Source organism: Dreissena polymorpha, chromosome 6 (assembly GCF_020536995.1).
Source record: "Dreissena polymorpha isolate Duluth1 chromosome 6, UMN_Dpol_1.0, whole genome shotgun sequence".
In the NCBI taxonomy this organism is placed as follows: Eukaryota; Metazoa; Mollusca; class Bivalvia; order Myida; family Dreissenidae; genus Dreissena; species Dreissena polymorpha.
The window spans coordinates 65,879,949-65,907,882 of record NC_068360.1 but is presented as its reverse complement, the minus strand read 5'-3'; the positions used below and the strand labels follow the sequence as shown (position 1 = coordinate 65,907,882).

Genomic DNA, 27,934 nt, shown 5'->3' with positions numbered 1-27,934 from the left:
AAGTGGACATTTTGATTGGAAATAAAGGAAGTTCTTCTGTGAATCATTATGTTTCAGAACTACAACCATTAACAATACTAATTAGTATAAGAACCCTACATAAAGCATCAAAAGCCCAGAATACTGTTGTCCAATGTCCAACAAAGCTTTTGGTATGTCATATGATTAGATCATTCCTGTTGAAAACATCACTGTTCTGAGTGTGTTCTGAAGTTGAAAAGGAAATGATCTAAGTGCTAAAGTTATTTCAACCAAGCATCTGTGTTTACATTAACTGTTTTATTGCAATACAGCCATTGACATTTGGTCTGTGATTCACTATTACATGTGATGATTTGTGTGGTATGTCTTTCAAGAAAGTTCTTGTTTAGAGTGACTTATGGTCATCAGAGCGGTGATTCTTTTGCAATGTAAGTGATAACTATTCATGTTTTTTAATGTGCAAGTTAAAGGCATGCAAATCCTAAGTTAGGATTAATTTTATTTAGACTTTAACTATAATATATGTACAAAATATTATTTTCCATAGTTTTGTTTTGTGTGTTTATACATTATTTATGTTCAGCTCATTCATAAGTGCTTAATGCAATTGACATGTACATGTATATGAGCCTAATTCTGCAAATGATGTGCTTTATGCATAGTGTCATTTCTATAATCCTTTTAACTCTGCAGTGGAGAATCAGGTATGACACTTTCATCCTTTAAATGATGATAATTTCTTTTAATGAATAATTTCATACAGGCGGAAAGTGTCATTCCTTCTTATATGTAGACTATGCAGAAGGCACAGGCTAATCTGGAATGATTTGCACTTGTATGACGCGCATTTTTTGCAGAATGTGCCTTACTGTATTAAGAGTGATTGTACATTGTCAATCATTGAAATAACTGAACAATTTGGCAAGCAGGCATGATCCCTTAATTTCTATTTGTAGAGGGGGTAATCAGGTGAAAAACAAGATGTCCATGCCAAGACTAGTATTTTTCGCCGTTTAAGCACTTTATTACTTGTTTTGATTATTTCAATGTCGCTCATTTTCCAGCAATATCAGAAAGTGATTAGCGTTTATTTTATATTAATATTCCCTGTTTATCTTGACTTAAAAAGCTGCCAATTTTCTAAGTTGGAGTTGTTATTTTGTGACCCATTAAAAAATTTCGCCGCGAGTAAAGCTGAGATACATGTATAGAGTGAATATTAATTTGATATTAATGCTAATATCTTTTGGCTGATATGGCTGGAAAGTTAGGGGCATTTTAACAATTAATGAAAGTAATAAAGAGTACAAAATACCTGTCTGCAGTACGTGTTTTTTTTTATTTTCAAAATCTGGGCTGTTCCAATTACCAATGGAAAAAAGTATATATTTTTTCCCAAATGGGACCTAACAATTCCCAATTGAAGATTCCCCAACCCCCATTTTTTTAAATTCATCTCCCATCCATCTCTATTAGTCTAACCTTGGTAAATATAATATTTTTAACACTTGCATTCTCACTGTTGAAATATTTTTCTGCAAAACAACAACAACACTAATTTCCAAATTTTAGTCAGAATGCTGCTATTTTTTACCATCCAAAGGGCCCCGGCGCAATTCCAAAAATTGTGAGAAAAAGCACTGTTTCTGAAAATGGACGTTGCGATCTTGTTTATTACGTGATATACCCCCTCTGATTTGGTGGTTTTAAAATTTTGCACAGTTTAATAAGTTTGTGTTTTACCATAAAAGCTCTAATGGGTTCAATAATTACACCAGTTAAGCATGAACAAAAAGTTTGGAAATGGACTTTGCAAAGCATTGTGTCGGAGAAAACCGGGCTTAATGGCAGTATCACTGTGTGTTAAGTCTTATTCCATATTAGCCTGTGCAGTCTGCACTTGCTTATGTGGAAAGAGACTTCCTGCTTAAACTGGCTAAGAAAAAACTTTCTTTAAACAAAAATACGATGATAGAGGGAAGTGACATCCTAGATTAGCCTGTGTGTTATGCACAGGCATTTAGCCCATTTTCCCAAGAATAAGCATCAAATAACATCTTATTCTGACAGCACTTTTTGTCAAAATTGAAAGGAATGTTCCTGATGATATAAATACTAGTTACTGTATTTCCAAATAAAATTACCAAAAATGTTCATTGAATGACCCTCTACCAAAATCCTTAAAGCCACACACCTTGCCTCTGACTTTGAAAAGAAATACATGTTATACTATACAAATCGTGGGGAATCGGGTCGTAGTGGAATACCCCTATAACTTATAGGGGTATTCCACTACGACCCGATTCCCCACGATTCGTCCCGATTTCCAATATTTTGAGGTCGGGGACATTCGTAACTCAATCGGCGAAGGTCCTAACTCATTCGTAGCTAGTCGCGGGCGAGTCGTGAGCTCCCAAAAATCGTGGCCAGTTTTTTAACGTGTTTAAAATTTGACCAAGACCTCCAAGACTGAATTTAATCGCAGTTGACTCGTAACAGTGTCGTAGTGCGTTCTTGGGCGTCGTAATGGAATCTTAGGCAATTCGTGACTCAATCGAGGAATCGGTGATCACGTGATCTGTCTACGAATCATTTACGACTTTGTCAAGACTCTCAAGAGTTCACCCCGATTGAGTTGCGAGCCCGCTAAGATTCTCGCGATTGAGTTACGAAACAGTTATGATTTTGTAAAGAATGATAAAGAAATTATATTTTTCCATCATGTTTTGTTGTCGAATAACCCACAGTAAGGAGTATAGATGCGTAGGAATTAAATCACGAATGCGGAGCACGAGTGCTTTGATAACACGAATCTATACTCCTTACTGTGGGTTATTTGACAACAAGCCATCATAGAAAAATATTATTTCTATTCTAACACGATTCTGATTGATTTGCTTCAAGCTTTTGGACGTGAACTATATTTTTCAATACTCCGCCCTTCATAGTTCAAAGTTCACTATTTAGTGACGTCATTGAATTGTACAAACATTTGACGTCGTTTTCATTCATAAATATTTTGCAAACTACGTCACTTTCATTGAGAACAACACCCATAGAAACTAAATGACGTCATATGTGTTAATTCTTCTGAAAAGCTGACATGCTATAAATGTTTTCTAAATTACGTTTCTTAACAAACAAATTCTTATCAGGCGTGGTCATGCCACTTATCACCAAATATACAATTTGTTGTTTCATTACATTTATATACCTGCTACATTTTTTACATTTCTTTAAGAGCGAGATTTAAGCACGTGCATTTTACTGCAAAATTTTCTTTATTTATTCGTAACTATTTTCGAAACATTAAGCTCCAGCCATAATTTATTGCAGAATAACCCACACTTTATTTCCTTCTTTGTCTATAGAAAACAAGTCGCGTGCCGTGTTAGAATCAATATCAGTAGATATTGGCGCCGAATTCATGGGTGCGTTCGGTGAGATCCTAGCTTAGTCGTGACCGATCTGCATCGTTCGTAGTACAGTCGCAGTAGATTCTTACACATCGTAGTGAAGTCGCGACCCTATTCGCAAGACTTCAACCGAACCCCACGATTCGTCGTAACTCAATCGTACCACTGTCGTAACTGAATCGCAGACTGTCACGAGTCTTCCCGATTCAATAAATGTGAGAAATCGCAGCGAGTCGTGGGCTTGTTTTCGTAGTGGAATAGGGCAATTAATCAAATTGCATATATGTGGATTGATTAAATCAATACATATAGATGCAATTTGAAAGTGTGAAAAATTGCCATTGAATCTATAGCCTAGATAGCAAGTAATTTACTATTTTTCAAACGGTACTGCTTTTAAAACAGAAAGTAGGATTTCTGTCCATTCACTTCGACAAAGGCGATTATTTTTAAGTTTTAAAGCGCAAAAAAGACGGACTTTTACCTTGTAACCACCAGGTATATTCTAATTGACATAGATACAATTAAATCTATAGCCTAGTTGTAACCACCAGAAATATTCTAATTGGCATAGATAAAATTAAATCTTCATGTATAGCCTAGTTAGCAAGTTATTTATTATTTTCAAACGGTACCGCTTTTAAAACCGAAAGAAGGATTTCTATACGTATAGGTATATTTCGACAAACTCGATTATTTTTAAGTTTTAAAGCTCAAAAAAGACGGATATATACCTTGAAACCACCAGATTTATTCTAATTGGCATGGATAAAATATGTTTCTTATTTATACTTAAATTTACTATGCCAGGGCCAGAACACCAACTTTGGGGAAAGGGCAACAGCTTTTTTTTTCGGGGAAAAAAATACACAATTTTCTGGCTTTGGAGAATGAAAAATACTGAAGTAGATTGGTAATTTATAGAAAATTCATGGTTTTAAAGAAATTTCTGTAGGGGAAAGGGCCTGTTTGGTTAAGGGGAAGAAAAAGAGGCCCCTTGCGAAGTAGTGTTTTTTGGCCCTGTATGCCAAATAAGGTGTGTGGGCAGTGTGGCGTCAATATCAATCGGCTGTGGTTGCAGAAAATAGCCTAATTGCATGTGTTTTAAGTATTGTCTCTGAAGTCTAATCAGTTTATCAAGGATGACACTTTCCATTTAAATGTAATTTTTCATATCAAAGAATTTTCTTTTAAACAAAAAACAGTCTAGGAGTTAAGTGTGGTCCTTGTTTAGCCTGTGCACAATACACAAGCACCATACTTTACGCACGTGCATTAAGCCTGGTTATCACAGAGTACAGCAGCTTATATGTGTCTTGTTTCATAATCATCCCTGTGATAAAGGCTCAGTCAGGTGATTTTAGACACCATTACTTTTTCAGTACTTTTTGAACTGTGGTGACTTACCATGGGCCTTCATAGACCTCTTGTTATCTTATGTTGACCAAAATTTCATAAAATATCATTGGGCATGTTTTAAAGGGGCCTTTTCACGTATTAGTAAATTGACAAAATTAAAAAGATTTTTTCGGATTCGCAAATTCTCGTTGTAGTTATGATATTTGAAGGGAACAGTAATACTGAACATTTACCATGCTCTAAATAGCCATTATATGCATCTTTTGACGATTTAAAAAGCTCAAAATTATAAAGCGTTGCAGCGCAAAACCATTTAATAATTTGAAGAGTTCTGTTGTTGTCGTTATATTTTGTGATACTACAAGATGTGCTTATAAATAAAGTATAAAGAAGATCACTCATCGTGTGAGCACGGATAGCGGAATGGTCTAAGTGATAGACTTTTAGTTCCGGGGTCAGTGGTTCAAGCCCAGTTGAGGGTTACTTTTTTTCTTTATTTTTTTAAATTCTTTTTTTTTACTGAAGCTTTAAAGTTTTTAGATCATATGTTTACATTTATCAATATAAAGCATTAAATGACACACTTCAATATTTACCAAACTCTGTGAAAATTTCCCTTTAAGTGACAGCATAAAATACTGAACATTTTTGGCTATTTTGAATGTATTTCTATGAAGCATGATTTAGTGTAAGGACGTTCAGCATGCCAAGCACGATTCGATGGGGAACCCAGTTATGTGCCCTTGGAATTCTATCTATACTGCTGCCATTCTTGCAAGTATCTGGTCGAATCTGTGGACCTTCAAATAAAACAGGTAACAAGTTCAATGATACGTTTGTCTGGGTCACAAGAATTTGATAATGCTATGAGCATAATTTTCTCCAGCCTCATCAAATAGCATATTTTAATTTTTAGTCATTAAAAAACCCAGGTATGAAACTCCAGAGTAACTTAGCCTCGTTGTGCAGTGTGCACAGGCTAATCATGGATGTAATTTTCCGCTCAGACTCCATTTTTGTTAAGAAAAGATTTATTTGAACAAAAAAAATCATAGAAGCGGAAAGTGTTGTCCCTGATAAGCCTGTGCAGACTGCACTTGCTAATATGGGATGACACATAATGGGCGTGCATTAAGCGCAGTTTTCCCAATATTCGACTAAATGTTCAAACAATATTATCATGTACAGCATTATTGGTGCTTCATACAGTTTCGCTAAGGTTTTGTTATTCTTGACTTGGTGAATGAAATGAGGTATAGTTAAGTGTAATTATCAATTGAGGGTTAATTCCCTGCCATTTTGATTTATAGTTTGATGCAAAGAAATTCTAATTGCAAGACTCATAGAGCATTATTACCTTAAGTCATAGATTGATAGCCAGGAAACAACATTCATCAACTATTGTTATTTTAACTTGACTAGAGAATATATTCTGCGAGTAAAACATATACCATTTTTGTATACACCTGGTAGGATGGAATAGACAATGTAGGAGTTGCACTCTCCATCCATCCGTCAGTCTGTCGAGCATTCCGTTTTCTGGAGGTTTTTAACGCTTTCAGATATGGGGCTGATTTGTAGTATCAGACTGTGGTATGTGAGTCTGTCTACATGTACAAGATCTAGTGTGAGTTTTCTTCGAGTCCATTGATTTTTGGCAAAGCAATGGGCCTTGCACTTTGAAGTTTTCTTAATAATAACAACTTTCCAGATGAAGTTTGAGATTTGTTCAGGGAACATTAAGTGGACCTTTGAATGTTTGGTACTGTTTTTCTAATTTTTAGTATGAGTCTACTAACATGACTTATTGATGAAGTGTAAAATTAGTTGTAGTCCATTGATTTTTGGTGAAGTTATGGGCTGTGGACAGAAATTTTCTGTTTTCAATTAGTTTTTCTTACGAAATACATTTAGATATGTAGCTAAATTTGGTATGTGAGTTAACTTTTAATAGTTTTCCCTATAATAACTGTTTTTTGGTGTTGTTATTTTGAGCTACACTTTTATGTATTGTGCTAATTTTTGGAATGTGAGTTTATCTACATGACTTACAGATTAAGCTTGAATTTCGTTGAGGTCCATTCATTTTTGGTAAATTTATGGGGCTTGGGCTAAGATATTGTCTCTTTAAACCTTTACCACTTCAGTACATATGTATGTATGTTAACGCATTTGTTGTCCCTTAGAAAGTTAAATTTAATTTAAGACCTTTCTTACTAAAGTCAAGTTTTAAATGCTTCATTTCCAAACCTTAGGTACTGATTAGCAGCAAACAGCATAAAACCTGAACAGACTGCGAGTTACTCGCAAGCTGTTCTGGTTATATGCTGGTTGCAAAAGCCATTTTCACTTTTCTTCTTATTGGAGAAAGGATATGTATATGTTTTCTGGAGGTATAAAACACTTTCAGATATTTAGCTGCTTTTTGGTTTGTGGGTCTACCTACATGACAGACGAAGTGTGAGTTCCTTCTGGTCCATTGATTTTGAGTGAAATAATGGGCCTTTGGCTTAGAAATGTTCTCTACATTATGAAGTATTGTTTATGGTCAATAAACCCTGGTCTTTCAGGTTTTGTTTAATGGCACCAAAGCTTTTCATAGCTAACCGACCTTCACAGAATGGCAATTTATGCATGTGGTATTAGGTTGAATTTTCACATTTTGATTTAACTTATTTTATGTTGTAAGTTTTATACATGTCTTTGATCATTTTTAATGTAGTATTCAATTCATTTCAATATGATTGCATTTAAATTTTGATTGATATATACTTTTCATTTAAAGTGTTAAATTGTATATCTGATTTCCACATATTATAAATGTCTTTATGAATTGAATTCTCTAACCACTTCATGCACTCGGCAAAGTGCTTCAATGTTTGCTGTTAACTCAGTTCATGAAGCCCAGTTTTCTGACAACCGGGATGTTTATTCTCTTATACCAGGTCCTGTGTTCTTCACCCAAGATCTGAATGTGGCGGAGTACATCAACTACGGGGCGTCCAAAGCCTTGCTCTGCTGCGCCAGTGGTTTCAACTCCATTCAGTGGCATATCCTGAACCAGGGTGCGGCCTGGGAACCATACCCCCCTGACTCCACGGGAACCGACGAACCCCAAACAGAAGAGGAGGGTCAGGTGGGTATATTTATCATATCTGCAGCTGAGTGTATTGGATATAACCCATCCTTAACAGTGTATTTGTTTCACCACTTTAGGAATGGGGCGGTCCATTTGGATTGGAAAAAAATGGGCGTTTTGACTAAAATTGCGAAATTAGTGTTGTTGTTGTTTTGTAAAAAATGCTTCAAAATTGAGAATAAGTGTGTTCTCCTTCTTATAATAACTAAGGTTCAAGTTATAAAGCTGGATGGAAGATGAGAAAATTGTTGATCTCTTAAAAAAAGAATTAATAAAATGTTGGAAAACCTTTGGTTGGGAATGTTTAGTTCCCATTTCAAAAAATATATACTTTTTTTCGATTGAGATCGGGGCCTAATAAATGGCCCGATTTTTTAACATGAAAAAAAATACTGCTGACTTAATATTTTGTGTGTGGCTCTGCATTGTGCCTCTGTTTTTGAAGCACAATATAGCCCTTTTCAAGAGAATAATGTGGCACGCGCCTTTATTGATAAGGAACTTAATTGTGACTCTACCACATTGTTAGCCTAGATGTAAGATAAAAACAACTACTATCATTGTATGTGACGATGTGACTATGCTTAATTACTCCAAGAGCTTATATGTATAATTGAGTTTTTTGATCAAGATGATTAAATTCTTTGCAGTGCTTGATCTATGACATGACTTTTTTCCTACTTCAAGACCTGTCTATTGTAACCCAAATTGTCTTTGTATTAAATAATAAAAAAACTAATAACTTGACGAATATGGTATGAGTTCAACATTAGTAACAATATTGTTAATTGAATAAAAACAAAAACAAAAATAATATTGTTTACCAGAAAAAACCTAATGCGCTCCAACAAACAATAGCTCATATCCTATTTTTTACAAAGGGGGACATTGGTTTCTACAATTGTTTACTTCCCTGACACTGGTTCCTTTGTTTTTCGAAAAGTTGATCAGTGGTTCTTACATTATGTTGACACCCGGGTTATACAGTAAGATGTCAAAATTAACAGCACAGATTGCCCCGATCAAAGGTTATCAACTCATTTACCCAACCATTCAATAAACCTTACCTTTTGAAAGCAAGACCATTTATTATGAACCCACAAATGTAATTTAAATTGACTAACATTCTGCCTTAGAAGTCCCCAAATTGGTAGTGACATTAGTGTTTTTCCCATGTCCTTTTTGTTTGGTGCTGCGCCAAGCCACCTTTCTTAAGCGCCACTCTGCCCTTTTCAAAGGCAAAAGCCGCCAAGTGCCCTTATCGATAACATCTGAATTACCCCTTGACCAAACTTCTTAGCCGACTGTATCTGCAGGCTGTCAACTGGTCCTAAATGTACTTTTTCCTACTTTTTCCTACTTTTTCCTACTTTTCCTACTTTTTTGAGTTTTCAATATGTGTTCCTACTTTTTCTTGAAAACCTCCTATTATTCCTACTTTTTCATTTTGGTAGATGTACTTTTTTATGTGACTGAAATCCATAATCATTATTTTAAAGTATTTTAGTATATTTGAAGCTTGATTGGTGCTATTTTTACACTATAAATGTATAATACTGAGCTTGATGCGACCTGTAGCTGAGAATGTGTGACATCAGTCCTCTCCACATCATAGTGTTGAAAGGTATGTCTTTGCTTCGTGTCTTGGTATGTTAATTTTAATCTTTTAAAGAATGTTAAAGAAAAACAATGTTCAACAATGAACTGCAGAATCTAGACAATCTATCATATTAGTCCTTAGTAGTTTAATAGTATTTTTTCCTATTGATGTTTTTACTGAGAGAGCATGTGCGGTTGTTCAGGGAATTAATTTGAAAATATGCAACAAAAAATATTTTCGTCTTTTCCAAAATCATTGAACTAGTATTTTATTTGTACATGACTTTGTTTGGTGTACAATTATATATTAGTTTCAATATTTTTATTTGAAAAAAATATTCATTTCAATTTGCTTTCAACTGTATTATTTTTCAAATTACATTTATTAATTGACAACCTCCACAAGTCACTAACTTAAAACTGGAAAGTCTTTCATCTTTCTCTTATCAAAAAGTGAAGAACATTTTGACTGTGGTGGTCATAAGCACTGCAGTGACATTCTTTCTTTAATAGTTGACATTAAGTACTATACTACACCACTATGTACAAACATATATGTTTGTCCTGTGAGTATTAACATCTCTGGACCAGTTTTATGAACTAATGTTTTTGATGATAATTGTAACTTATTTATAATTTTGGTTTCTATGATTTGTATTATATGTTTATATAGGTTATAGTGCCAAGCCTATACATGTTTGTGACAGGCCATACGCCTTTTCGTCCAAATGATATTCTGATCAGTGTTCACAGTTTAGAAAATTCTTCAATCACATGTTGAATTTTAGTAAATTAACTTTAGTCATACTGAAGATCATTTCAATGAATAAAAAATGTCATATATATCTACACTCATAAAAATACCAAATTTGACCAACATGGCCATTTGGATGAAAAATTGGATGGCTTGTCACATATGATGAGTTAACGTAGTTGTTACTTAAATAATTGAGTAGATGACGTAATCTTGTTTATTTTTACACAGAAACAAATATAAGATTAATTTTATGATTTGAAAATTACAATTTACATAGCTGTGTTTATTTAGTCTCTGAACCTCTGTCATGTTATCTTGTTTGTCTTTACTCTGCAGTGCATTTTAACATTTTGTAATGCTTTGATTTTTGATATGTAAATTGATTATTTAATATTTAAACAGCCATGTATGTGTTGAACACTAGAATAATAGCTAGTTTGGTGTATCTGCTCTGTTTCCCCAAAAATGCTTGTTTCGTATACTTTGTACGTAACCTAATATGCTAGTTTCCTAATACTAAGTATGTAACCTAACAACTTAATATTAAACATAACACATTTAGGTTATATCATTTCTGGTTTGATTGAAACATGAAAAAAAATTAAGTTGATGCCACACATCCAGTTCACAAGTCACACGCTGTGCAGTTGCCTGTGACCAGAAATTATTGGTAAAATTGAATTGCAATGAATTGGTGAGTGTTTTGAACATTCCTACTATTAATGGAAAATTCCTATGTTTCCTTCTTTTTTCCTACTTTTTATGCCCCCCTTCGAAGAAGAGGGGTATATTGTTTTGCACATGTCTGTCGGTCCGTCGGTCCGTCCACCAGATGGTTTGCGGATGATAACTCAAGAACGCTTAGGCTTAAGATCATGAAACTTCATAGGTACATTGATCATGACTGGCAGATGACCCCTATTGATTTTCAGGTCACTAGGTCAAAGGTCAAGGTCACAGTGACTCGAAATAGTAAAATGGTTTCCGGATGATAACTCAAGAATGCTTAGGCCTAGGATCATGAAACTTCATAGGTACATTGATCATGAGTGGCAGATGACCCCTATTGATTTTCAGGTCACTAGGTCAAAGGTCAAGGTCACAGTGACTCGAAATAGTAAAATGGTTTCCGGACGATAACTCAAGAATGCTTACGCCTAGGATCATGAAACTTCATAGGTACATTGATCATGACCGGCAGATGATATCTATTGATTTTTTGGTCACTAGGTCAAAGGTCACAGTGTCTCGAAACAGTAAAATGGTTTCTGGATGAGAACTCAAGAATGCTTACGCCTAGGATCATGAAACTTCATAGGAACATTGATCATGACTGGCAGATGACCCCTATTGATTTTCAGGTCATTGGGTCAAAAGTCAAGGTCACAGTGACTCGAAACAGTAAAATGGTGTCCGGATGATAACACAATAATGCTTTCTCCTAGGATCATGAAACTTCATAGGTACATTGATCATGACTGGCAGATGATATCTATTCAATTTCAGGTCACTAGGTCAAAGGTCAAGGTCACAGTGACTGGAAACAGTAAAATGGTCTCTTGATGATAACTCAAGAATAATTAGGCCTAGGATCATGAAACTTCATAGGTACATTGATCATGACTGGTAGATGACCCCTATTGATTTTCAGGTCACTAGGTCACAAAGGTCAAGGTTACAGTGACAACAAACGTATTCACACAATGGCTGCCACTACAACTGACAGCCAATATGGGGGGCATGCATATTTTACAAACAGCCAGCGTTTATCCTCACCACTTTGGGACTGGTGCCGGTACCGGTCAAATTGGGAAAATTAGTGTCGTTTTCATCAAAATTGGGAAGTTTATTAATTATGCTCAAATCTTAACAAAGCATATACTAAACTTAAAAAACTGTGTGATTTCTTGTTTATTTTATATTTATCATTGAAGAATTATATATGGACAGAATCATGGTTTTTTATTTGATTTTGGGGAAAGGGCCTTGCCTTTTTTTAGGGGAAAAATCGCGCGAAATGCCGGATTTTGGGGGAAAAGATCACGCGAAACGCCAGATTTTGGGGAAAATAAGGAAAGTATCAAATAATCAATTTAACATATTTTACTTTTTTTTAAACAAATCCAAGGCAACAGATAATTTAATTATGCAATATGTTCTAGTTTCTACACTGGATCAGGTTGACTTAGGTATTTAAAGTTTAAGGGGCAAAAAATTGAAATCTGGGGGAAAATTGACCTGCTGAGGGAAAAAAAATTCCGAGGGAAAATGGCCGTTTTTCTGCGGGTCACGAAGAAGAGAAAAAAACCTGGACAGAATAAAATACTTGCATTTGCCACCCAGTTAAATATGACATTCCTGTATTTGAATTCATACTTGGAATTGAGAAATCAAAAGTAAACGCTGCTATGTAGCAATGATTAACACCTTTAAAATCAGAATTGTATCTAATATTATATTAAATAGACATTTAAAAACATCTAAACAATCAAGGATTGTGAATGTTATGTTACATGAATTGCATACATGTAATATATTGAATAATCAAAGTGTGTTATAACAGCAAAATTATTCATCTAAGTGATGTCTGCAACAAATGAAATTAAAATCACATTTTAAATTTCAACTATCAACCAAACTATGCTAGATAATCATTTCGATTTCGAACAACAGCTATTGCACCTCACATAAATGTGTCTTGCAAAAGTTCTGTAGCACAGACCTTACAACAGGAATTACTTAGAATTAATTAGAATAATTTAACTTTTAACTGCAGAGAACACAGGAATTAAAACATGGTCTGCTTGCTCAATTTATCAGAAAGTAAAATATTTGAAATAACACACTCTACAACTTGATCAAAACATCAGTTTTCTATCTGCAAAACAGTTGCAACATAATACTATAACATTACGATAACTGCATACATGTACATTTAAATCATTAAACCCAGTTGAACAATTTGGCCAGCGGTACATTTAAATTAAAATCTTGTCTTACTTTGCAAATTTTACTAACAATGCAATCAACAACCTTCTGAATTATGCGACGCCATCGTTGCTGGTAATTCGCGAAAATGTGTTGAGTTTTGATTAAGGTTCCCCTTATCAAGTACAGGAGTATTCAGACAATGGGAACCAATCGTTATATCGTCATCAACACTTGCTGCGGTTAATTCTCATGTTGGTTAACAAGCACTGATTTTAGTTTTACTATATTTTCGCTGTAAAACACAAGAGTAAAAATCGCCATTTTTTTTTCCTGCGAATAGGGAATTTTTTTATTTGAATTGGGAATTTTCATTTAGAAATTGGAAAAAAAATGGTTGCATTGGGAATGGTGCCGATCTATGGTACTAACTTTATATAGAGGAAAAAAGCTGAAACAGCCCTTGTTTAAGTAAATTATTCCTTTTTTTCCTACTTTTTAATAATATGACAGTTGACAGCCTGTATCTGAGTACGGCCCCAAGGCAGCTAAAGATTCTTGTGGTTGTGAATTAGTCATGGGTGAATAACCTCCGTGTGAATACCAATCATAATGTCGGTGTCTTTATTATACCAAGCACACTTAGCAGTCCGTAATGTGTACTCCTCCACAACAAAATCAGTTACTTCGGAGACTTATGATGAAAACCCAATGTTATCCACGTGGAAATTGTGCATTTCATGCATAATTCATGTATAACGAAACACAATTTTCAAGCGTGAAATTATGTAAAAAAAACACACAACCAAGTTGTATCTTTATCGTTATCGTCTTTAAAAATAATAATTATTGAAACAATAACTGTAACGTTTCCTAATTAAACACAATGTGAATCGCGTATTAGGCGGACATATTTTTCGATTTTACGTTGCTATGCACACCTGTCGCTTTTATCATTTTAACAAGATGGTGGGCTATACAGAAAACAAATTGTGTCTTTCGGCAAAAATGGCAAATAATGATCGAATTAAGGATGGAGATCGTACATTTAGAAGGATTAATGAAATACATGTGCTGATCAACGACGCATACAACGTTTTAGATACCAACACCATATTTATTAGGAATCTACTCAGTGGATGCATGTCACTGAAATCATTGTTTGCAAATTGTAAGCGTTCAGTTTACTCACAAAGTTATAACATCTGAAAATATTATAGTTAAAAAATGGGATAAGACAAACATGGTTTCACTTATATATTAGTGGATCTGTGTATAATTAGATTCATATGCATATATTGCTTTATTAACCAGGTTTTCCTAAGGAAAAAACTGGTTATTAGATTGGCGATGTCGTCGGGCGGGCTGGCGGGCAGAACAAGCTTGTCGTTCATTGTCAGATTTTGAAATCATTTGCCACATTTATTCATCATCATTAGACGGTGTGTCGCGCGAAAGAATTACGTCGATATCTCCAAGGTCAAGGTCACAATTTGAGTTTGAAGGTCAAAAATGGCCATAAATGAGCTTGTCCGGGCCATAACTTTGTCGTTCATTGTCAGATTTTAAAATCATTTGGCACATTTGTTCACCATTATTAGACGGTGTGTCGCAAGAAAGAATAACGACGATATCTTCAAGGTCAAGGTCACCATTTGAGTTTGAAGGTCAAAAATGGCCATAAATGAGCTTGTCCGGGCCATTAGTTTGTGATTCATTTTGAGATTTTAAAATCATTTGGCAAATTTGTTCACCATCATTAGACGGTGTGTCGCGCGAAAGAATCACGTCGATATCTCCAAGGTCAAGGTCACAATTTGAGTTTGAAGGTCAAAAATGGCCATAAATGAGCTTGTCTATGCCATTACTATGTCATTCATTGTGTCATTTTAAAATCATTTGGCACATTTGTTCACCATTATTGGATGGTGTGTCGAGCGAAAGAATTACGTCAATATCTCCAAGGTCAGGGTTGCCAAAACAAAAAATAGATTGATTTTGAAACAACAATGTAACTATGAACAATCAGTAACACTGCACATTTTGAATTTGAGTTGTCTCTCTTTATCAGACTTTTTTTGTCTTATTGAAATCAAGGTCAATTTTAAACAAGGGGGTTAATAGTTCTGGCTACCATAACTTTAAATGTCGCTTGTTATGATTTTTGACTGGCGCGACTTTATAGTTATGGACCAACCCCATTAGGAAAGTCAACCAGTAATTCCCGAAAAGTTGACAGTAAACAAAGACCAGTCCAAAACAGCTTTAATATGCAGTTATTGGCCCAAATCAACCACTTGATCGGAAAGATAAACATTTTTCACATTTAACTGATATATTCTTTCACAAAATACTATCTTAAACATTTAAAATGTATCTATTCTGCTCTTACATATCGAGAAAAAAAAGCGATGTGACAGACTTTCTGAAAATGCAAATCTCCCGAGATTTCACGGTCATATGACGTTATTTCTAATTTTAGTAACATACCATGTGCTCAAGTGTTTTCAAATTCAGAATGACATTTCCCGGTATTTTAGATTATTCTGGCTTGTTTTGTACACACATTGTAGTGTTAATACAAACTCAAAGTAAATATTATCTAAAACTACCTGATTCACAGTGAAATCAATCTTATAATCCACCATACGTAAGTTGTTAATCACAAATAATAGATTTCAGAAAACAAAAGTAATGTTTACAATTTCAGCAAAAAATGTCAAGGTCCATCCGAAAGTATCCAAATGTAAACTCGTCACGTGACAAAGCGACAATGGCGTCAAAATTGTGAATTTCAGACTGATGAGAGTTATGTTCATCTATTGTAAGATGCATTTGAAATATTTGAACCTTAAAATATTCCCGGATGCAGTAATTTATATTCATTCACTAATATATGTAGAAATGTATCCAAGAAAATGAGCTTTCTTTGATTTATAGCGTGACATAAATATGTTACGACTCTGGTTGACTTTCGGTACGGGGTTCGCTTCAGCGTACAGGTCTGTCAATACTATATAAACTGTACGCTGAAGTTTCTTTAGCTAGGGGGTTAACAATACACATTTTGAATTGTCTCCCTTTTATCAGACTTTTTTCAACTGAACACCTGGTTTTGTGACAATTTTGTCCCTTGTTATGTTTGTCGTGCTGTACAGTTTACTGAAACAGCATGGAACTTAAATGGGCATTGCAAGGTAAATATATTAATGTTAATTAAAGTTAGTTAAATACGTCAACTACCATCAAATATGCTTGTTTATACACAATGTATTTGAATGTTTTTTTACGTCTTTGATTAACTCTTTCCCACTCAAAAGCAAAGTGAAAATTGCTATGTGCTTACAGCATAAAACCATAACAGCCTGCAAGTAACTCGCAGTCTGTTCAGGTTTTATGCTGTTTGCTGCTCATCAGTATCTTTGGGTTAGAAATGAAGCCTTTAAAACTTGAATCTAGTAAGAAAGGTCTTTAATTAAGTGTAACTTTCTATAGGACTATACATGCCTCAAAACATTTGTAAGTGGTAAAGGGTAAATAATCACTTTTTGAAATAGTTTTTTAACTGAAGCAAATCACTTCAGGTCCTGAGGATTTATCACGCCATGGATTTCCAGAACACAAAATTCCGGTGTGACTTGATTGCGAAAAATGGATCAGTGGTGAAGTGTCACACAGTACGGCTGTATGTCTCTCGTAAGTTGATTGAATTTTTTATTTCAGCTTAATCATGTTAAAATGGTAAAGGTTGATTGATTGGGTTTGTAAGTGAAATGCGTGTCAGTGGATCATTTGGCCTGAGTTTATGATATGTGTTTTGCGTATTTTGAATTTGAACATGGTCAATTTTGATAATGAATAATTCAACTGAAAACCTGGTTTTGTGACCATTTTGTCCCTTGTTATGTTTGTCTTGCTGTACAGTTTACTGAAACAGCATGGAACTTAAATGGGCATTGCAAGGTTAATATATTAATGTTAATTAAAGTAAGTTTAATACATCAATTACCATCAAATGGTAATTTTGAATTTGAACATGGTCAAGCTTGATAATGAATTGAGCCTCGTTTTGGGAAAACATGGCTTAATGTATGTGCTTTAAGGTTAATCACATCTAAACCTGTGCAGTTTGCAGAGGCTAATCATGGGTGACACTTTCCGCATTTATGGAATGATTTGTGTAATGAATGCCTCGTATGTAGGCCATATAAGTTGTCTTTGATTAGCCTGTGCAGGCTGCACTGTCGCTATTTCTTTGGATAGTCATTGTTTATCATATGATTTGATATCTTCTTTCACATCAATAATTATTATTGATATGAGTTGATATCTACTAAAACATCAATGATAGTCGCTATAAGTTGTATGAGATGATATCTTCTGTTACACCGATGGGAGTAAATAAAATTCATATGAGTTGATATTTATTGTAAAATCAATAATTTTAACTATTAATCATACGATGTGATTTAATATCCACTGTTACATGAATGATTGAATGATAATTGCTACAAGTCATATAAATTGGATATCCACTGTTACATGAATGATAATTGCTACAAGTCATATGATTTGATATCCACCTGACATATCTACGGGTCCGTTAAACGGACCAATTCATAAACTGAATTATTAAAAAAAATCCAAAATTCGGAAAAAATCCGAATTTTTTACAATTATTTATCTCAATTTTATTTTAATTCAATCTAACAAATTATAACTATAATGTTTGTGATTTCGTTGTTCTAATTTGAATTATAATACAAAGTGATATTAAATAAGTTTTACCAAATCAATGGACTCTAAGGCAAAAAAATTCCAATCCCAAAATTTCACTTGTTCCCCACATGGTTTGGAAATAGCCTGTAAATTATAGTTACTAAAAGTCGTATGAGTTGATTTCCATTGTTAAAACAATAATAAAACAATTATAAAACAATGGTAGTCACTATAAGTCATATCCATTATTATGATAGTTGAAACAATAAAATTCATTTTAGTAATATGAAGTTTGTTGTATTTTTTTCGTGCAGATTTATATTTATTGTAAAACGATTAGGTAGTTACCTGTTTTTCTGTTTATCATCACGTACATCCCCATTAAATAGAAATATTTAAATATAACCGCTACAATGCTGAATTGTTAGTGTGATTGAAAATGATGTGTGTTGTTATACCCGAATATTTGTAAAATATAATTTTTTTTTTCCCTGTTTGTATCTAAAATATGTTACTTCTTGGTATCAAATCTTTTATTTTGTTGAATTTTATTCTATGTTACCCAAAATTATGATTTTATAGTTGATTCCAAGTAAAATGACCTAGCTCAAAACTTCAATTGATATAACAATTTCCTGTTTACGTGATATAAACATTTATCATACCACCGCATTGATATCTGCCTAATATAACGTTGCCTGCTATATTTTTATATCATAGTCAACAGGAAGTTCTTATATCAGTCAATGTTTGGAGTTACGTGGAATTCGCAATAAAGTCAACAATTTCTATCAACATGAATCAGGTTCAAGAAAACAAACAATTTGATACCAAGAATGTACATATTTTATTCTAGTGTAAAGACATAAATCACAAAAACGTCTATTTTTTTTTAATTCACCACAGCCCGCAATACAGAAGTTAAATGACGTCATCAATGGGGCAATAAATCTTAAATATCGATATAGTCATTCCACTCGCAAGTGTTGCACAGAAAGTCAAGACAAATGAGTACTGTATGCTTATCCTCAACTATTTAAACAAACGATTTATCACGCTTATGTCAATATTGACACCATCATCAAAATGTCAATTTCAATACACATCTCCAAAATGGCGTCTCCAAACTATCGGCGAAGTGTGTTCTTCGATTAAATTTGTCGCTGCAGTCCATTCCTGATCTCCACTTCATGACGTTTATAATTAAAGCGGGTGTACTCTTCCCATTCGTAGTGCAAACAACTTTTTTCCTCTATACGATGTTTAAAATAAGCGATTATTCGTGTCGTCTTTTCGAACGCCGTTGCTACATGTATGTCAACGTGTCAAAGCCGGATCAGTAAAATCAGCGGGGATCAGTACATTTTAAATATTTAAAAATTGGATGGTTTTGCAGATTTTTAGGAAAATGTGGTATGATAAACAGTAAAACAGGTTACTGTCTCATCGTTTTGTAATATATCAGGCTCAGCATGAATAAAATAAAGGCTCGGCAAGCCTCGCCGTTATATTTTTCTAAGTCTCGCCTGATTTATTACAAAACTATGGGCCAATAACCTGTTATTCTCTATATATCAGGCAGCTTTATATTAAGCAGATATTTAAGTTGTGACACATGTATGATAAGAGTTGATATCCAATGTAACGATGTGTTATTCTCCTCGCAGATTGTTCCACACGAGCAAGGGGACCAATACTCATTGAGCCTTTCCCACAAAACCAAACCATATACGACTATGGCGGGAATATAAACTTTTCATGCACTGGCGATTTTGGGTGTTACAAGCGCAATGACGTGCAGATTGTTATGTGGTCAGTGGACACTATTGAAAATAATGCTTCAGGTTTCAGCGACAGATACCATCTTGTCACCAATAAAAGGTAAGAATACACTATATTCAAATTTTGATTTTAAAGCACTTTATGTTTTTGATAGAGCTGTAACTGGCCATTTGATGTATATCAAATATATGATAGACATATATTTACTCCTGTGTTAATATTGATGGAGTTAAACAGGCAAAACTTTATTTAATAGAATGAAAATGTAAGTCTTGTTAATGAAATAAAATGTATTGACCATGGCAGCCACAATAATAAGCGCTGTCTTTATAATCCTTATTTTGATGGGGTGGCAGACCTGGGAAAATAGCGGACTTAGGCACTGCACAAGTATGATGTGGCAATAATCAAATCAACTTATGTTTCAATGCAATAACTTTGATATGCAGCGAGGACAAAACATCACTGGGAGTTACTCTGACCATAGAGAAAGTGGAGCCAATTGATACGACCAGAACTTTTATATGTACTATCTGGAATGACCAATCTGATCAAGGGCAGACTGACAGATCGGTGAGGATAACAAAGAAAGGTAATGCTGCCGGCCTTTGATTCATTCCCCACTAGATTCCTTCTATTGGTCGGATTTGAGTTATTAAATCTAAGATGTATCACAGTTTTTGATAGATCTTTGATTAAATTGAACCCTATAAAATATCATTACAATGAATTAACTAACATTGGGTATTAATGATTTTTTGAGTACCCTATTACTTTAATTAACAGAAAAATATAAATGCATACAAAAACTCAGAGTCTTAGGCAGGTGTTTACTCAAGCTTATAAAAATATTCTCTTTTCCAGAAAGACCAGAGCCGCCCACAATAGCGATAGTGATTGCAGTTATCTCTTGTATTGCCATCGCATCGCTGGTATTGCTGGTGTACAAATGCTATGGGCCTCAGGTGAAATATAGGATGTATATGTACTGCCCCTGCTGTCGTCGCAAGGTTTTGGATGGTGAGACTTTTAGTTAGCTTTTTTTGTTACCCCAGTTTGAAGAAAATTGAAGCAAATGTTTGCATTTGACATTTCTGGTTGACATATAAATCTCAACTAGATATTATATTTATTTGATTATTTGCCACAAATTTCTAGTTAGTCATGAACACAATTATAAATATCAATACTTTCACACAACAAACAACCCTTCTGTCAAAAGACATCGTATTCATTTCAAAAGTTATGCGCAATTGATTAACCCAGGAAGTGAACACTTTTTTTGATAAATGTGAAATTAATGTAAGGTTAACACTTTGGTTAAGATCACACGAGCACTAAGTGCTTAAGGTGGGCTATTGTGATCACCTAATGTCTGGTGTTGTTCTTATGCTGTGAATGTTGACCGGTTTGCTTTGACCCTCTTACGGCCATTTTATGAATCTTTAAAAGAATGTTTATTTTAGCAATATGTAGGCCGAGTTTGAATTTAGGTCTTCTGGATTATAGTATTTAAAGATATTCTCCCACAAATCACAATCATTTGGGGATGGAATTATGTGTGTTACAACGGTATCCTTACCTAAAAGGCAATGCTACACATATGGGTTAAACGTCTAATTCAACAATAAAACAACTTGAAAATCCTGCCTCAGTCAACGTTTTGCCAATTTTCAAGGGTTAAAAAATAATTTGGCACACATGCTATTCAACATAAGACGATTAGTCAGGTGGTAAACTCACCCTAATCTCGAAGGCTAAGGTCACTCTTTAAAGATCGAATTTTGTTATCAAACAATTTAATATGGATGTATCTTTGTCATTCATCTTGCTACATGTAGATTAAGATAACTTACCATTTGTAACAAGCATTTTGACCTAACTGGTAAGAGTCATGTTTTGCCATCAGAGCTCTCTCTGGGTTAAAATTTTCCTTTGCCACCAATTTTTGCAATTTTAATAGTTTTTTCACCACATAAAAAAGAGCCATTTTGTAACCATTCTTAAATTAAAGTGTTAATTGTGATACAATACTTTTATTTTTTGTTTTATTATTAAAAAAGGATATTACACTAGTCATTACTTGAATGTCCAGTTTTAATATGTCGTCATGATACTATAAACATACACTGATGCTCCAAAATGGGTCACAAACCCGCATCATAAATAAGTACAATGCTCATTATATATTGCCATGTTGGGTTGTCATTGGCGTCATTTGCCAAAACATGCACATTAACTCTTCTGTATAGAAAACAAACATAACGCTTTAAATTTGTAGAATTAAAACATATTTTCAACACATTTCGCAATATTTTTAAAAATCGGTCAATGTAGTGCGATTCAGCAATTAAAAATTCATCTAAAATGTACAGAAATATACAATCACAACCCATTTAGAAGTTGTGGCATGGTAGAATTCGTATAAGCAAATCGATGTATTTTGCCTGTGTGGCGAGCAAATTCCCTACCAATTAAATCGCTCATTACATAAAATGATTGCTTTGAACTTGTACAAGTTAATGCGTCCATAAAAACTTCGGCTTCTAGCCGATCTAACAGATAAATTTGCATTTATCAAAATGAGAAGGAGCCCATGCCAAGGAGGTGACACTCAGATTAGAAGGTGGCGCCAATGCACAAATTATAAAGCTATTTTAAAGTGAAATATTTAATGTTATGGTTTCTATTATGTTTACAGGACTTTCATTATCTTTTGTAAGTTGACTTCTTCAGCACGTTTTAGTCGCGTGCGTTTTTAGTTAGAAAAAAGGTAGTTTTCTTATAATGTATTGATGGATTTATATGTTCCTCTTTGTATGATAAAATATCTAACATGTTTTATACAAAAATGTTAATGGAAAGAGACCGAGCTATCTTCATTTTTTTGGAGTTGAGAGTGGGAAAAACAACATAAATGAGCTTAATTAAGATTCGTTGACCTTGGCCTTTCAGTAAATTAAGCATTTGGATTAACGGCCACAAATCATGGTTTCAAGAAAAAGTGTTATCGTGTACTTATTTCGTGAATTTTCATATAGTTTACAAATATTGATGTCTATGAATTATTTTGATAATGTTGAGCATCAAGTTATTGGTTTAATTGAGTATTACAAATTTTTGGTTATTCATCGTACAATATGTTTTATTTATGTGGGTGACTTCTAAATTGAGTTGATCACTTATTTATTCAAAAAACTTTATCTTAATTATTATAGAATATTAATTATATATAATACAAAATAACATTATCTGTCAAATCTTCGTCATGTGATAATGGCATTGCGATACGACTGTTAACTTATACATCCTGCATTGGTGCCACCTCCTATCATTAGCGTTACCTCCTAAGCATTGGGTCCATCTCTTTTGGAAATATGCAAAATTATCTTCTACGTCAGCAAGAAGCCAATATTGTGTGCATGCAAAATCTAATGTATGTTGTACGCAATTGTTTGATGCCGTTAGCGATTTAATTGGGTGGACATTTTCTCGTCACACAGGAATAACTCATCGAAACGCTTTTTACACTCCACCATGCCTCAACTTATAAAGGTTCTCACGTTTTTACATGGGTTGAGAATGTAAGTGTCAGTACATTTTTGAACGAATCAATCTTTGCTGAATCGCACTACATTGCCCGATTTTAAAAATAATGCGAATTATGTTGAAAAAATATATAAAACCTAATCACCCTGTAGCATTGTCCATAAAATTTCAAAACAGCCGTGTAATAGCTCCCCACTGTCCATTTCAATCTTCAAATTTGCACGGCCTGTATTGACCAGCCATTCTCCAAATCTAATTGATTTTAATGGCCACTTGTTTTCGCAAATTGAAAGATTTTATTGCCACTTTTGTTAAACTTTTGCATTTGGTGACACTTGCGAATAGCAGCGGGAGCTCTGGCGGGCAAAGGTCAAATAAGGTCAAAACACAGAGACAACTGCATGACCACAAATGACTTCTGTGATTAAACGGATTGTATTGTGAATCACCAACCATATTACCTCAAATGTCATGTTGACACTTAAAGGTCCAAAGTATAATTTGGTCATACATATCTTGTGCATAAAATAAGCAAAGTTTTGTTACAAAATTTGAATTTGAGGGCATTATTGAAAAAAATCTTGTTCGTTAAGGTCTATCATATTGTTTTCTGACTAAGTACCTTCTATCAGGTCAAGTCTTCAACACGTGGTGTCTGTGAACTTAGATGAGAGCTTTAAGGCCATAATGGCCCTCTGTTTAATATAGTAAGTTTTAGGTATACGTGTATTGTTATTTACCAACAATTTGTACCTAAAATGTGTGTTTTGTTTCAGAGGACAAGTATGAGTTCCATGTGTTTATTTACCACGCTGAAGAGGACAGAGGAAAGGCAGAGACGATCAAGCAGAAGCTTAAGGATAAACACTGTGATGTGTTGATATCTGCTGACATTATCGCGGGAAGAGGTGGGATACTATTAAATGTTAATATATGCTTATATAAAATCAGTAGCAGGTAGGTGAAAGTGATATGGTTTGTTTATCCACGAACAAGTTTAAGCATAAAGAAGTTTATTTAAGAATGTGAACATATTGTAACAGATAAAGACAATATTCACATAGAGAGCAGTTGTAATACTCAATTCGTGATGTTTTGGTGAACTCTAATTATCCCCCTTGAGTTATCAGTGAAATAAATCTCTCATTAGCAGAACCTTTTTGAGCTCACCTAAGCACAATGTGCTGGTTAAGAGCTTGTATAATCACCTTTTGTCCGTCTTGCGTTGTGTGTCGCGCTGCGTCAACATTTGCCTTGTTAGCATTCTAAGGGCCAAATTTATTGTTCGATCTTCATAAAAATTAATCAAAGGATTTGTCCAAATGATATCTTAGAGGAGTTCGAATTTGGTTCTGGTTTGTTGAAAAACATGGCCTCCAGGGGGCAGCGCTATTTTTTTATTGCTTTAGTAAGACCTTATTAACACTCTAGAGCCCACATTTATTAACAAATCTATATGAAACTTGGTTGGAAGATTTGTCCCAATTATATCTTGGATGTAATAAAAAATGGTTCCAGTTGGTTGAAAAAACATGGCCCCCAGGGTGCTGGGCTTTTCTGAAATATGGCTATATAAAAACATTGTAAAAACTCTAGGGCCCACATTAATTTCTGATCTTCATGAAACTTGATTAGAAGATTTGTCCCAATTACATCTTGGATGAGTTGAAAAATGGTTCAGGTTTGTTGAAAAACATGGCCGCTATGGGGGCGGGGCATTTTTCCTTATATGGCTATAGTAAAACCTTGTTAACACTCTAGATGCACATTTATTGTCATATCTTCATTAAACTTGGTCGGAAGATTTGTCCCAGTGAAATCTTAGGTGATGTCCACAATGGTTCCGGTTGTTTAAAAAAAATGGCGCCAGGGGCGGGGGATTCTTCCTTATATGGCTATAGTAAAAAATTGTTAACACTCTTAAAGTCAAATTTATAGTCCAGCCTTTATTGGACTTGGTCTGAACATATCTTGGATTTGTTCGAAAATGGTTCGGGGCTTGTTGAAAAGAATGGCTGCAAGGGGGCATGGCATATTTCCGTATATGGCTTTAGTAAAACCTTGTTAACACTCTTAAAGCCACAATAATAGTTAAATCTTCATGAAACTTGGTCAGATCATTTGTTCATATGATATTTTGGGCTGCACAGAACGGGTCAGTTCCTTTGTATCTCAGGTGAGCGACTTTTTGCCTTTCAGGCTCTCTTGTATATTCTCCCCTTTACATGTAAGTATATGCCTTGCTGCTGTCCAATGTAGAGCGTTAAATTAAATTTAGATAAGGGAGATATGGGCTTGAAAGTAACTTTTTATTGTGTTCTTGATATTGAAAAATCATGATTTCAAGACCACTTATCAAGGGGAAAATATATTATACCTTAAAATAAAACTAGTATAAGTAACTTCCAGTTGCTTTTCTTGAGTAGTCATAAGTGAAATACTGGCATGAGAAATCAAAATAAGGAGTAACTTCCAGAATCGTCAGTTGAATAATCGTGACCAATGCCATCCCTGATTTGATCATTTGCCTATTAGGATTCAAATAAGGATGAATTTAAGTTTCAACCCTGAAATATTCACAAAAATCCACTATTTGCGTAAAAGAGAATGATAACGAGTTACTTTAAGTTACATTCCTGACATAATCATGAGTCAACTAATGACAAAAAAGATGAACATAAAGAGCACCATGAACATAACGGGTAGTGTCATGATGCAAAGCTTTAAAACTATTATCAGTCAACAATTGGCATAGAAAATGAAAGGAGTAAGTTGCAGTCGTTCTCTTTAAAAATTATGCGTCCAACTATTGGCCTCTTTTGATTGAAATAGTTAGTTATTTGCAGCCCTTAAATAATCATTCGTCAACTATTTAATTTGAAGATTTAATAATGAGTAACTTCAAGATTAAGACCCACATTAATAATAAGAAATAAACTATTTCTCTCTTTAGATAAAAAAGTTAGTTCCACTCAGTAACAGCCTGAAAATAATCATATTGACCTAGGAGATATTTTTTATTTCCTCTTTTTAATAATTGTGATTCAAATACTGGTCTTAAGGAATCGAAATAAAAAGTAGACACCAGTTACGTCCCTTTAATGCGTCAGATAATTGCTTCAGAGATAAAAAATATGAGTGACATCAAGTTGAATTGCATAGATATTCTTCGTGTTATCTTCGGAATGGGCGATCGAAATAATGAGTAACTTTTAGTTGCATTCCTGTTATTATTGTTAGTTGACTATTGGCCTTATGGAGATGCCTAATTTCACTGGGCAATCGAGATCAATCGGTGCAACTTGCATTGGTAGGTCATGCATATATGATGAATAATTGTTGACAGTTAAACAGCCAGAGCAATTGATAAGTGGAGATATTAGGATATGTTATACTTTTAATCTTTCATTATTTAGTGATTTTATTAATTTCAGAAACCATTAGCGAAACGTTAGCATGTTTCGAGAATAGCGCGACAGTTTATTTTCTGTATACTGAGAATTTGCTTGATGATAAGATGGCTCTGAGATTCATCACAACCTTGATCGAGTATGGGAAAGATATTCTCTGTTTGGAAGTAGATGCCTTTGAACCGCAGCACGTTATCAGAACAGAACAGAACAGAACTATCACAACTATCGAGGAAGGACAAATGGAGACCGATGGTTCAGTTCTGAATGGTATTGAGATTAGACCAGAAAGTAATGATATTAGCTTTTGGAAGCGTCTTCCGAAAGTTAAGGTTCCAAATGAAAATAATTCGCAGCGAAAACAGAAGAATTTCTGGTGTTTTCTGCTAAACAAACTCCCAAAACCTAAGCAGGAAACTGTGGTTAAGGCACAGACGAATCTTGACGATGTCGAACGAAACCCTCTTCTTGCGCTGCCCACTCCTATGAGCGTTATAGGTACACATCAATAGGAAAGTCCGGCATCAGATGCTGTGTTTGTATTTCCTGAGAATGAGGTGCAACAACAGAACCCGCAGACAGCTACCATATATGATGGGAACCTAGACCTGGTAAAACGGCAGGATTTTGAACATGATATCGCCATAGTCCATGAGGTCGTGAATGCTTAAGAAACAGGGAATGGACGAAAAAGTATTGTAGCAGATAATCAAATACATGCAAATACAGCTGAAGATTTGTATATAAATAACAAAATATAAAGCAACCCTGACATGTCTTTCCATGATGTTGCATCGCAAAGCGAGGCTATTGACTTGATTCTTCCTATGAAAAAAAAGGTTTTCTTGTCCTCTGGAGATGGATCGCCTCCAACGAGTGTCGGCGTATCAAGCCCTTCTGATAACAATGACGGTCTCTTTAGATCGGATTCCTATGCAGTCTCTACAAATGGAGGTATATCAGCAGGCATTTCTGGTCAAAGTGACAGTGGATACAGCAGAAGTCAGAGGAGTTCATCATTTGGTGCAAACAGGGTCCACTGGATGTACACGGAAAGCTAGCAATATGGTTGTCTCTCCGGAAAGACGCTATTCGTCTGGTAATACAAACCCATCTTTTATTTCGATACCGGATTAACGGTGGTAAACTCAATTGCAATTGCAAGAAGAATTCTAATTTAGTTCAAATGTGCAAAGCATTTTAATGTGTACGATAATAGTGTTTTGTGTTGCTGTTTTCATCGAGACAATTACATGGAAAACGATACATAGGATTGTCTGTTCGAATTATATTT

The 27,934-nt window shown here is 34.4% G+C and overlaps 1 protein-coding gene across 1 annotated transcript; it reads left to right on the top strand.

Annotated features, from left to right (window-relative positions):
• The first annotated feature begins 274 nt into the window (after positions 1-274).
• Positions 275-27,667, top strand: LOC127834026 (uncharacterized). Its single transcript, XM_052359581.1, has 9 exons — positions 275-410; positions 5,435-5,572; positions 7,703-7,893; positions 16,765-16,876; positions 19,567-19,780; positions 20,131-20,273; positions 20,546-20,701; positions 24,007-24,138; positions 26,665-27,667. Exons 2-9 carry the CDS (start codon positions 5,461-5,463, stop codon positions 27,150-27,152), a joined length of 1,548 nt encoding a protein of 515 aa, XP_052215541.1. The 5' UTR covers positions 275-410; positions 5,435-5,460; the 3' UTR covers positions 27,153-27,667.
• The last annotated feature ends 267 nt before the right edge of the window (positions 27,668-27,934 follow it).

What these genes read in the sequence shown, in the direction of transcription:
- LOC127834026 (XM_052359581.1), top strand. Translation starts at nt 5,461, where the DNA reads ATGCCAAGCACGATTCGATGGGGAACCCAGTTATGTGCCCTTGGAATT. An exon ending in AGTACGGCTGTATGTCTCTC is followed by an intron (nt 16,877 to 19,566) that starts GTAAGTTGATTG and finishes TTCTCCTCGCAG; the next exon opens with ATTGTTCCACACGAGCAAGG. An exon ending in GGTGAGGATAACAAAGAAAG is followed by an intron (nt 20,274 to 20,545) that starts GTAATGCTGCCG and finishes TCTCTTTTCCAG; the next exon opens with AAAGACCAGAGCCGCCCACA.